General features: G+C 43.3%; 1 protein-coding gene across 5 annotated transcripts in view; it reads right to left on the reverse strand.

The window, feature by feature from the left end:
• Window positions 1-12,824, reverse strand: part of LOC110987331 (rap guanine nucleotide exchange factor 2-like) — a 47,605-nt gene that overhangs the window by 5,224 nt on the left and 29,557 nt on the right. For 4 of the 5 annotated variants that reach the window (XM_022249986.2, XM_022249984.2, XM_087129690.1 and 1 more), the window contains 20 exons: window positions 12,021-12,128; window positions 11,573-11,644; window positions 10,872-11,112; window positions 10,367-10,637; window positions 9,694-9,910; window positions 9,291-9,527; window positions 8,709-8,885; window positions 8,403-8,502; window positions 7,972-8,183; window positions 7,420-7,566; window positions 6,809-6,973; window positions 6,381-6,489; window positions 5,903-5,926; window positions 3,453-3,602; window positions 2,757-2,951; window positions 2,262-2,402; window positions 1,606-1,743; window positions 1,259-1,411; window positions 442-528; window positions 123-170 (listed from right to left, as the gene is read on the reverse strand). In XM_022249986.2, coding sequence (XP_022105678.1) covers window positions 123-170; window positions 442-528; window positions 1,259-1,411; window positions 1,606-1,743; window positions 2,262-2,402; window positions 2,757-2,951; window positions 3,453-3,602; window positions 5,903-5,926; window positions 6,381-6,489; window positions 6,809-6,973; window positions 7,420-7,566; window positions 7,972-8,183; window positions 8,403-8,502; window positions 8,709-8,885; window positions 9,291-9,527; window positions 9,694-9,910; window positions 10,367-10,637; window positions 10,872-11,112; window positions 11,573-11,644; window positions 12,021-12,128 — 2,992 coding nt within the window. The remainder of the gene's footprint in view (window positions 1-122; window positions 171-441; window positions 529-1,258; window positions 1,412-1,605; window positions 1,744-2,261; window positions 2,403-2,756; window positions 2,952-3,452; window positions 3,603-5,902; window positions 5,927-6,380; window positions 6,490-6,808; window positions 6,974-7,419; window positions 7,567-7,971; window positions 8,184-8,402; window positions 8,503-8,708; window positions 8,886-9,290; window positions 9,528-9,693; window positions 9,911-10,366; window positions 10,638-10,871; window positions 11,113-11,572; window positions 11,645-12,020; window positions 12,129-12,824) is intronic. The other variant, XM_022249985.2, reaches the window with a different exon arrangement.

Raw genomic sequence — 12,824 nt, forward strand, 5'->3', positions numbered from 1 at the left:
TTGACATGAAGTGTGACAAAGCCATTCCTTTGTCATCGTCAGTCTCTGTAGCTCTGACCCGATTCGTGATCTGACTTGCGATAGACTTGTGACTGACTTGATGTAAGCTGTTCGTTGCATACCTGAGTCGTAGAAGTCGCACGCTTCTGTCTTGGAACTGGACAGTTCCCCTGGAAAGATAACAGACTCACGGTCAGGGTCATTAAAAACCAGGAACATCAAGTCTGTGAGCAAGCTTGAATCCTTGATGATAAATGCTTGGTGTCAAAGCGACACCAGTGTAATATCTCACATCAACAGATTCCCACTGAGCGTTTTACACACCAATACCATCATTTCAAATCAAACAGGACATCCAGTCGCCACAATATGTTGAGTGAGGGGTTAAATATTCCAAAATGGAGCGTTAATTTCAGACGAGTGATGTTATTTTGTGCTTACGTTTCCTGGCTGTGGCAACAGCATAGTCTGGTGGCTGCCTTTGTGTCATGTCAGGGGCAGCAGAGGGTGGTTGGGAATAAGACCTCCCTATTAGTAAACAAAGCACAGCAGACAAAGAGAAGTCAAGGTCAGTATATATTAATGAATTTGGTCCAGTATCATTCAATTGTTGGTTTAAAATGACGGCCCAAAGAACCAGACAATTAATGAGTTATAAAATGAACAAGATTAGCGCCATATCACATTTCTTTCCCACAGCAATGGGCAGAGTTAAAGTCAAGTCCATTCAACGTCCAATTAACATAAAATTCTCTCATAAAAAGTTCTCATAAGGGTCTTTTAACAAGGCAGCTGGCAAGCAACAGGCAATAAAAAAAATGAAATGTCTGGCACAATTTGTTTGAATAGCTTGTGGCATGGCTTGAGACCAGGCAGCCTGTGATGGATATGTGACGGACTTATAGAAGGGGTCATTCCATGAGGTTGGGGCACAATTTGTGACAGTGTCCTTTGTTACATGGGTTTCATAAAAATGAACAGTTACTTCCCTGCATGTGAGTTCCAAGTTGATATTGTTATACATCTTGCAAGGCTGAATACAGAGGTGTGTGTCATCTTTACAGAGTAAATGACCTACTCTACCGATCATGACAGGTGGTAAAAGTTGCCCATGTAACAGGACACCGTTACAAATTGTGCCCCATCTGGGAACATGTCATTTGTGGCCGTTTTCTGTGTCTTCTTTCTGGAGATACAACTTTCAGCTTTCTCTCTCTCATTATTTTTTTTTTGGGGGGGAGTAAAAGTCACGCCGTACCTGTTCTTTTCGGCGGTGTACCTTTGGTAGCTGCATGGTATTCTGGAGGTTGGCGTGGCCTGTCTGGGTAGGTACATCGCTCTTCCTGGCTAACCCACCTACGACCAGGCTTCACCTGGTTGTTGAGAGGCATTGTGGGAGCTCCTGGCAAATCTAGGACAAACATACAAAACATCTGACACAAATTTTCAGGAAAAACATTTTGGCATCAGTGTAGACCCTCTTCCAAGAGATGCATTTTTTACAATGCCATGAATCACTAACTCAAGGCTTAATTTTTTCTCCCCATGAACTAAATGTAGGTTGGAAAATCATGAAAACTGCCTGAACAAGACAAGCTCTCCTACCGTTGTGGAACTGATGATCTCTTGTTGGCGGTGATGACGAACCGAACGACGAGTTGCTCTGAGTATCATAATTAGACGACAGACAACTCTGGCTAGAATCTGAACTGTCGTAAGGTCCAGTCATGCCAGGCTGTTGCCCTGGCAATCAGAAACAAAATGTAACACAAATTAACAGTTGGCGTATAAATTTCTCAGTTCTTTGAAGAAACACAATTCTGTGATTTATTGCTCATTGTTAATCTCCACGCAAAGTGTACTACCTAATACTCAATGTCCACTCTGACACGGACTGGTCAATATTGATTTGGGTCAAGATCTACAAGGTATCAAAATGTTGAATCAGAATTCCACACTGCAAAAGCAACTTCAGAAAAACAAGTAAATTAATGTTGTTTAGGAGGGGGAAAAACCTGTCATTAAAAAGAAGAAGCACCTTTATAATTTTGACAGCTATTCCACCTGAAAGTTTGCTTCTTTTTCTAATTACTAATATTTGGCATCCAAACTTTGATGGCAGTGCGTAACTGCCACTGACATATACCACACTCTAGTCATCCCACAAGATCAACTCGTTTCATTCTTGCAGTCTTCCTTCTGATCCTCCGCCCCCTTTTACAAATAAGCCCCTCCCCTTTCAGAAGGTCCTAAGCACACACCTGTTGTCTGTCTGTGTTTGGGTTTGTGCTCTTGCATTGTAGTAGAGCCTGCTTCGCTACCCCCATAGCCACTGTCACTACGTTGCGGGCTCAGTTTACGGCCTTCGTTCCCCTCGGCAGACGACGTACTGACAGAGGACCCTGAGAAAATTTGTAGAGGAATCAATTTAATCTGTGATCAGTTACAACAAAATGAGTCTAAAAGTCTTGAATTAAGTGGCCATTTTGCACCTGACATCAAGCTTCAGTAATCCCTCCATTTGATATGACAAGTCTATTTCCTGACTGGCATGGCTTGTCACATATTTAATGCTAATCAGAAGGCTCAAACTCCAGTTGGCAAATGCCACATTTACTAAGCGCATTCAAGTCATGATGACGACTTGGCTGATTCACAAAAATGGGAAACTATTCATTTTTGAAGTCCCATCTTCCCTGATCTGAGCATCTCTGGGACCCCAGTCTTGTCCAAACTAAACAAAGCTGTCTTGTAACCTCGGCTGGTGACAGCTGCCCTTCTCGTCCGGGTGTTGGTGTTCAACGTCGGGGAGGCTGGCCCTACTTTGCAGTGACTGGTGGACGGGGGGCCTCGCGGCTGGGACGACTTCTGGACTTTCATGGTGCTAATTCGGGACTCCCCCTCCTCCGACAGGGATAACAATTTGCGCAGGTTTTTGGGTGACGTGGCTCCTAGGATAAAAGACGGGAAACAACTTAGAAGTAATCATTTGCCTTACTTTACAATTTGTGTAATCTTTTCTTAAGAATGTTACGACTTGTTGACCACCATTCAGAATCACTTTCCCATTCGGATTTGACAAAACTGAATCTGTAGAAAAACTACAGCTACTTACTAAAAATAGCCAAGTCAAATGGTGTGAAAAAGGGTTGATTTACAGATGCCTTAAAAAGACCACTATAAAGTACCGAGCTTGCAGACACAAGAATGCAAGACGGCACCTCTAGGTTTCGACCCACCTTCATCAAGTGAATCTTTTTTTGACAGCTGCAACCACATGCTCCATACACAATTCATCCACACCTGTGTCACAACCACGGTAAAATATCTTGCCCAAGGACACAGTTTCCCTAGCTTGTCAGTCAACCTGCATTCAAGAATTCTACCACCACTAGACAATCCTTCTGCTCTGACAACTGCCCCCTTGTTTTCCCTGACTTTCCCTTACGTACCAAAGGACGTCTTGGGTGCATCTTTGTAGATAATCTTCTTAATCTCCTCTTCCTGCTTGTTGTACGTTGTGGGGGGCGGGGCAAGAGTGGAGGTCAATGAACTCTGACTGGTCTGGGAACTCCGCCTGGTCTGTCCCGAGTTCATAGAACCTGCAAAATTAGCCACAGAGTATAAAAAATCCACATGAATTCTGTAAGAAAGTGCCTTGACCAGTTAACGTTGGATTATCTTACCCAAAAAAGCTGCAGGTGGCCGATTTTTTGACCCACAAATTCTTCAACCTTACAATTGTGCTTTGACCCAAGAGAGCATGACGCCTTCATACACCAACCACGGAAATAAAAAAACAATTCCGAAATGAGCGTACACGTCCTCCGTTTAACAAATAACGAAAGTCATGTGTGTTTGCATGTTATCCGGCGTCAAGTGGTTAAACATTTCTTTCTGATAACACAGCGAGAAAACTTCTTTTAGTTTCTACCAAACAGAATCAACAGAATTCACAACCACCACAGGGCTAAATAAAATTTATAGAATTTGTACAACTAGTCTATGCAAAGCCACCTGTTTTGACATTTCTACTTCAAACTGAGACCATTTCGCCGCTGGGAAAAAAGTGACAAATAGTAACAGACATACACCACAAGAAATACAGCAAACATACAGCATACTTTCTTGACCTGCTTAATGCAAAATCTTAAAGCAACAGAAAAATTAATGCAATACATAGAACCACAGTTTTAGAGAAACCTTTAACCGCTTTATGTACTGTACTGTAGTTAGTATCACCTCAGTACAACATATTGTCATAAATGTTGTCACTTGTTTGTCAATTACTTCATCAAGTGTGGGGCTTTGGGGTTAAGATTTCTTTTTGCAAGTGTGAAATGTGTACATGAAAGGTTACCGAAGTCAAGGAAATAGAGAGTTATTTGAGGAAAGATGAAAGAGGAGTTCAATCTGGGTTAACTACAAAGTGGAAGGGTGCAAAGGACTGAGAAAATCAAACAGTTAAGTTAACCACAACCATTTGGAAACTGTGCACGTTTTCTAGTTGCAAAAAGGGACTCTGGGAAAAAAAAAGACCAGTGTTCACAAAGTTATTAGTAGGTCCACAAAGAGAGAAATAAAGGTCACACTGGGTGGGTTCTTTTGTTAGGTTAACCCAACACACTCATAAAGTACCATCACCACAGGCAAGCAGAATAGGTGAACAGGGAATGGCAAAATTCCAGGCTTTGACAAGAGTTGACCATCCATGACCTCAATGGCTTGCTGCTTGTTGTTGAGTTACCTCAGGGGAAAATACCACCCACTTCCTTATTCATAGTTCACTGCAATCCCCCGTCTTTTTCAGGACTTCAATGGACTTTTAGCAATTCAAGAGTGTGCAGCTCTATCGCCAGCAGGTTAACGATAAGTAGGCCCCGTTTGCCTTGAAATGCACGTACAAGTACACCTCTGTAAGCACACTAAATCGCTGGACTTTGCATACTTTCATGTCCATTTTTCTTCAGACATATATACAATAAAACAGGCACCTACAACTCAGCATGCCTAGTAAAAAACAGAGGCACAGGAAAAACTAAGTGGTTCTTGGTTTACATACACTCTTTGCCAGAACAAACAGTCAAGAAGCCTTCTGCAAGTTACATTTGAATAAAATCAGGTGCACTGAGTTCTTCAAATTCACGTGAACATAACAGTTTGCATTGTCCATACTAAAGACTCGCAGTTCGGGGCAAGCTTTTGCTTACATAAGACATGCCTTGCACCAATACACTGTTTTCAACAGATAAGAAGGGAACAGAGGAACCAGTCCATTCCAGAGGTGGTGGTCACTAGGCAAAAGCTTTCCGTGAATCACAAGGTAGCGCAACAGTGTATTTAGTCTGCGGAATTCAAATTGTTACATTTATGTACAATTGGATAACTCAGCGTACCAGATTTTATTCAGATTTAACTTGGGAAAGGCTTATTGGCACTTAAATTGTTGAAATCTGGACTTATTTGCAGGATAGCAGAAGAGAACGTTACACAAATTCACAGTTAAGAAGAACACGACTCCATTTACAGCAAGCCAAAGAAACTTTCATACATCAGGCTCTTCACTTCATTGCAGCCATCTTGGTTTCCAAATATTCAAGTAATGCCACAGCTGAATTTACATGTCCAGAAATAGTAATAACACTGAAGTCTAAGGGAACTAGACTTGGCCACTGCGAAGAAACTTTCAATATGTCATTGCTTGCCGTAGCCATTAAACTTGGACATGGCCTAAATGTTTGTGATACTCCTGAAACAGTCTGGTGCCTGAGATACGTAAATCTGATTTTGTAATATCACAGATTGGTAACCTGTCCAAGATGGCTGCCGGAATCAGAACTCTACACATGGGACAAGGGATTAGTTGACAGACACTGTGACACACCGTGTAATATCAACTCACCCCCACCAGTAATCCTTTGAATGGCTTTATCAGAAACAACAGGGGCAAAATGGACAATTAATAATAAAACCATTAAAAATATCAACATAAAAATGGTGCAATATTTAGGAATGGGTCGACTACTATCTATGCATTGTAGACAGCTACAAGAAGATATTTCAAAGTGCACAAAATACTGTCATCACTCTAAGAATCTAACAAGAAATTTACTTCAACTGAAGTTTAAACTTCAGCGCACTTGTTCTTTCAACTGCAAAGAATAGATTCTTGGTTTCACCGCTTGATGTTAAGTACTTTTCATCCCCAGAAAGAATTTTATAAATATCCTACAGATCCTTTCAAAACCTAACAACCAAAACTGTACAGTCCATTATCTCAAACAGAATCCATCAACTAAAAGAACATCTGCTCAGAGTGATTAACTGGAAGAGGATGTAGCCACTGAACAAACTTAGCATGGAGAGGGGGATTGAGTTACCTGAGTTGGCGATGGGTTCACACTTGAGTGACATGTCTCTGAGTTCATCTTCATTTTGTACAATGTTCAGAACGCTCAGGTACTGTTTGACTCGCCGGCACATCTGGGCCTGGTGAAGAGGAAAAAACCCACAAACTTTTTGAAAACTCGCTCACTCAGAGATCTTTGAGTCTACCTGGATCCATTGTTAAGATGAAAGGAGATCCCCAGTCAGTATGACAGGTGACCCCTCAACAAAGACACTGATAATTTGGCGGGGTTGGCGGAAAGCCTGAACACTGTGTTTGGAGGTTCGAATCCCACTTATGTCAGCATCCTTCGTTTGGTAACCTGATCAAAGCTTGTGCTATGATCCTATTTGAATTGCTACACAGTTTTCAGTTGAAACAAAGGTTTTTATATCTTATTGGCTGTTCTGTCTTTCCTACCTCCTCCCACATCTTCTTGGGGTTGATGACCGCCGAGCTGCGGCGCCCCTGGTTGCGTTTCCGTGGCAACGTGGTGACGCTGGCGCCCATGACCGAGGCCAGGCTGGATCCAATCAGCGGCGAGCCCGAGCCGGTCATCTTGGGAGCCAATAGTTGCCTGGGGTCCTGTTAAATCGGGGAGAAGCGAAATGCAGGGAGGATGGGGAAAGTGAAAATCGGCAAATAAACGGAGGAAGAAAAGAAATCAGAGTCACCAAATCAAAGTCAAACTCCACTGCAGCAAATTTCAAGCTGCTTTTAGACTCTCTAGACAAAAACACCTCGACTCTTCAGAGACAGAGACCACTAATCTGACAGATTACTTGTTGAGCCAAAATATAGCTTCTTAAGCAGGACATATATCAACTGTAAGTGTATGACTGTAGTTTTGATCCAAATATTTTTAGACACTTTTGCTGCAAAGAGTGACCATTGCGTTGGGCACCAATTATCAAATTTCGTACGACTGATTACCAGCCAACCATTATCTCTGTCAAAATAGAGCAAACTCAAGTGAATATCCAAACTTGCTAAAAGAAGTCCAGTTCCTACAATAGAAGGTCAGGACTCACGTAGACAGCGTTGGCCATGCTGACGATGTAGCGGACCTCCCGCGATATCATCCTGAGCTTCTCAAAGTTGATCAGAGCGTCCACCTTGGTGTCGTTGCCCAGGTGTATGAAGGTCAGGTCCTTCTTGACCACGGGGAAAAATGGAATCTAAGAACCGGAAGAATAAGGAAACAAAAAGAAATCAGTCAAGATTTCAAAAGGGATTGTCTCAAACCAAGGCAATCAAGGATCAGCCAATGAATATCGTTGCTTTTTATAGTGACTTCTTACTTGTCAGTAACCCTTGATTTTCCCTTTACGTTTTGGAAGGAAAGCTGAGCAACCCAGGTGTTCCTTTCGTGGAAAAAAAGTTGGCATATTGATTCGTTTGTTAGCCTGAAACAGCTCCCCCAAAAAATCTAAATTGGTGTAAGATCTTTAACATGCCAAAACGATTCACTTTGAAGCAGCATACTTCCTGTTTCTAAAGAGCCAAGATGCCTCAGCCGGACGTAATCCACCCACAACTCACTAGGTTACAGGCTTGATAACTAGTGGGCCAGACAATCTTACCAGTGGGGGTTGGACCTGCTCGGAGCTGACCAGATTCCGGTACTTGGACATGTTCCTAGATGGGTCCATCAGGTCCTGTAGGTCCTCAAACATCTTGACGTACTTGGCGGGGACTTTGTCCCAGGTGCTGCGGAGGCGGGAGACGCAGCCGTGACCGAGGCCGCTGACGATGGCAAAGAGAGAGTTGAAGTTCTTGCAGTCTTTGCAGTGCCCTGGGAAAAAAGTACAAGAGATCCTCAGGCACTGCAGGAAGAATGCAACCGAATGACACGAGGAGAAAAGGAAATCCAATGAAGTTTATCCAAATGTTGTCACAATACAGAAATGTCCACTTTCATCATTACTGGAATTTCAATTTCGCCCATTGTGCACGCACATTTCAGGAGTTTTTGCTGATTGTAACAAACCAGAATTATTCGTGTCGTACTTACTTGCAATTTTGATGAACTGCTTGATAATTTTAGCTCTCTTGACCAAGGTGATCTCGTTACAGACTTCTGTCACCACCCAGAATAATTCATTGTTCACAATCTAAAAAAAAATTGTTCAATTGAAAAGTGATATTTTTTATACTCTTCTAGTTGTTCTTTTCATATTTGCAGATAATTTTCTTAAAGTTATCACAATAAATAACTTCAAAGTGCTCTAAAACATTACAGCACAACCAGAGAAAATTCCATCCAATATTATAAATACAACATTAATTATTCGGAGGACCCTTTGCACAGGGTACCAACCTCCTCGAATGACTGTAACCTCTTGTTGGAGTCCTCAGGTTTGAGTTCAAAGAGATTCTCTATGTAGTCTGTAGCTTCAATCTTTTGGAATATCTCATAGTCTCTCAGCGTCAGCTGAGCCGCGACTTCGTTGGAATCCAATTGGAGGAAGGTGACTTGACTATCCTTCAGTAACTCCTGAATTGATTACAAATCAAATCAATCAAAATTGATTTCATTGTTGACATCTGACTTTTTAAAACAATTTAAGCTGCAATTTATCAGTAATATCATTTACATTTAGAAGTCAAATCTACTACAATCCCTTGTGGTTTGCCATCTTTTATGTTAAGCCATGTGTGAAACTGGTATTATGCGACTACAAGTTTAGTTTTCCCACTGGCATGCCACAGTGACTTGCCATAGCCACAGCCACAGCTACAATTTATTTTGAACACAGCCCCAAAATCAAGATCAAACATCCTCATAGACCTATGTGTCATTTCAAGTCATAGCCAAGTAATTCAGACATGGCTTCATATTAGTGCAAACAATCTCTACCGATTAGAAATTCTAGACATTTCGAAGAGGTATATGGCTCACCACGGCCACTTCGTCCGGCATGAGCGTCTCCGAGGCCATGTTGTTCCTGAGGAAGAGCCGACCACATAGACTCAGCCGACCGGCCACGTCACTCTGATGGTCTGGCAGCCGGCGCTGCTTGACCATCCCACCTGGGGCAACGGTCACCTCACAGAGGGAGTAAGTGCCCGAGTTGGCTGCTTCAGTCAGGCCGTATTCCCGCATGGCTAGCATCACCACTTCTAACGCCGTCGTCTCCTGTTGATTGAAAAACAAAAAGGGTCCAGTTTCTGAGGTATTACAAATTTAGAAAAAAATTACTTAAGAATGACACAGCTGAAGTTTAGAAAAACTAGAATGGTGTTATAAAGGTCAATAGGTCAACGAAATCTAGCTGACCTCTGACCCCGAATCCAAGCCTCACCTTGTGTACCAGGAAGTACTTGCAGGACTGGTCAGCCCTGTAGATCTTAAGGACGTGCTCGGGGTAGTCGTTGCCAGCCATGTAGGCGGAGGATTCGTACATGGGGATGGCGGCAATGGAGGTCAGGTCGGGGTTACTGTTGCTCAGGTAAGGGTTGCTGCCAGTGATGCTGCCTGACTTGGAATGCCTCATGAGGGTCGAAGAGTCATCTTGGGTCCTGGAAATACCAGAAAAGGACAAGAAACCTAGGTCTAACACCCCCGTACTACGACCAAGAACTGATAGAAGTGGTGTCACACTATCAAATTATGAGTGTTCTCTCTAGTTAAATCAAAATGGCTTCACCGTCACTTTTGAGATGTCAGATGTACAGCAACTTTTGCAGCACTAAAACTGTTGGAGCTCAGATCCATCTTATGCCCAAATGATTTCCAAAATAATTGACGCATGGAAAGTAGCAACACGTGACTATGAAGAACAAAGATAATTGCTTGCTCTCTGTGGTCCAATTCTCAAATAATATTCAAAAGTTAAAAAGAAAAATCCAGACCATTTTTTGACATTTCTAAGGTCAGGAAAACATACAGGAAAGTATAGACAAGACCACAACAGAGGAACACTCCGTAGCATCCCCGTAACATGACAGAGCTTGGGTGGTCAGATGTAAACTCACCTCGCTGTGGTCTTGTTGGGTAGAATGCTGAGCTTAGCCATAGCCTTACGCAGCTTGGTCTTGTGGCCTAGTGTGGCAAACCCGCTTCTCTTCTCATGCTTACTCTTGGTCTTAATCTCGGGAGACATCTGAGATAAGGGTACGGCTAGGGCTAGGTCAGGGATGGTCAGCCTGGCCCGTGGGTCTGTCTGGAGGAGCTGGATCTCCTGGCTGGGCAGCCGGCCCCAGTTGCTACGGCCGCCGTCCTGGGATGCGATCAGGTCCCGAAATGCTAGGCATAGAGATGAGGAAGGTGTGTTAAAAGTTTCAAATGGGCCACCCAGGGGCATTAAGACACCAAATTGAGTGACACATCTACACAAAAGGTTGGCTTGCTATTTCTAATGCAAACCAAGACAAAATCACTGAAAAAAAATGACGTTAAGCATAACTTTCACTGTTTGGGCCATAAATGTTAAATGTGACCCACAATCAACTCATAGCTGAGTCAACATTGAAAGCTCACCTAGCGTGTTATACTTGACGGTAATACTAAGATGAGTCGTTCCCTTGAGTATCTCCAGGGCTTTGGTGCGAGTGACTTTCTCAAAGCTGTGACCGTTGACCTCCAGGAGCTGGTCCCCCTTCCTCAGTCCCACCGTCTGCGCCTTGGAGCCACGCTCCACCTTGGAGATGAAGATGCCCATCTTCTTCTCCCAGCCTCCAACGATGGAGAAAGATAGCATGGAGTCACGGTCCGACCGAGCCTGGATGACAGAGAGAGAAAGAGAGACATCGGCAGTCACCTGCTGATCTCACAGAGAGATACCGCCTTGTGGCTGAAACCACTCTCCACAGAGGTACACTGTACATGTGACTGACAAGTATTTCGGGTGTAATCCACGAGACAATCCTAAGTAATGATCTATTCTTCATGTAAACAAGCTAAAGCCCTATCAGTTATTAAATGCTCTCCCTAGAGGCCCTGGGGTAAGAAGACAACGAAGAAAAGTTCACTTTTAGAAGTGAGAGGAAAACTCCGGACTTACATCCCAGGGAAACCCCCGGAATCAGGTAGGACCTGACAGCCCAATCCAGCTATTGGTATGGAGGGGACTCGAACCTGGGTGACAGTGGTAGAAAGCCATGGAAAGAACAACAAGGCGAACGTAACTCCCCAAATGATAGATCTACTCAGAAGATAACATCATGTGATTTCTTTCTTACCAGCACAACTGTCCTAGGCTTGGCCTTAGCAGCCCCAGCTATATGAAGTAATCTTAGCTGGCCAGTCATGGTCTGTTCAAAGTTAAACAAAAAAAAAACAAGTAAACTATGAAATTTACAACTGTAAAAACCGAGTTTGTGAAAACCAACTCAGTGATTCACACCACATAGCTGAAATATAGAATACCAAAGTGAATACGTCATGCGCACAATTATGTGCACAATTATGTAAAAGGCGAGAACCGGCAGGTGAAAGAACACACGTGCCTACTCCATTCATTTGTACGGTATTTCCTGATTCAAAATGTTTGCACACTTCGCTGCTCTACAGACTACTTGCTATTTGAATTTGAAGACTTCATTTCCACAACAGAGATTTTCATAACTAATTGGTTGTTCGGCCCACCTATGCTGGGAGCACAGCCATGCTCCGCCCATTCCACATTACCTCTTTCTCTAAGCAGTCCTCAAATGCCTCCAGAAACTCGATCATGTCGGGCGACCTCTCAAAGTCACTGTAGTAGTTGTTGACCCACAGAAGCAGCACGCGGGTCACCTGCACCAGCAAGAGGTCCAAGGGGTGAGAGAAGGGGGGGTGGAGATGGGGGACAGGGGGTGGGACATTGGGTTTAGGGTCCGGAAAGAAAGAACCCGGCTGGGGTTCAATGTCTGACTCATTTCATGTGATCCATGCACCAGGGACCACAAAAAAAAGAGAGAAAAAACTGTACAGAACAGTGAGACGGATTAGTCACTTGTTTTCTGCGAGGTTGTCAAATTCAGGACACGTTGCCATGTCAACTGTGCACGTGGAAACAGGAAAAACAACGGGAAAACCGTAAGGAAATTTGCCGAGATTAGTCACCGGTCCTATGTGGGGCTGAAACCAACTGGGTGGTCCGGGTACACGACAACGGGAAACTGTGTGGAAGTTTGGTTTCAAGTAGTCTGCGGTCTGTGCGAATCTGACATTTCAGAAAACAATTCCGACAAATGATCCGGCTTGAATAAACTCGGGAAATGGAATTAAGGCCATCCTTGGGGTTTGTCATACACTCCGAGGTGGTTCCCAAGAGTTTTAAAGTCAGCTTAATCATAAACCTACTGCACATCTGGCTTTCTGGCTTCACCACATGTATGTCAACACAGCCGACAAACTTGCTCCAAATGAGAAAAAGTTTTATCCAAACAAGTATACATTCTGTCTCATAAAAATCCCAAGCAGAAATGCAACTGAAACGCAGGAAACAAA

This window comes from Acanthaster planci, linkage group LG19, assembly GCF_054643075.1.
Source record: "Acanthaster planci isolate LZ-2023a linkage group LG19, COTS_SCS, whole genome shotgun sequence".
In the NCBI taxonomy this organism is placed as follows: domain Eukaryota; kingdom Metazoa; phylum Echinodermata; class Asteroidea; order Valvatida; family Acanthasteridae; genus Acanthaster; species Acanthaster planci.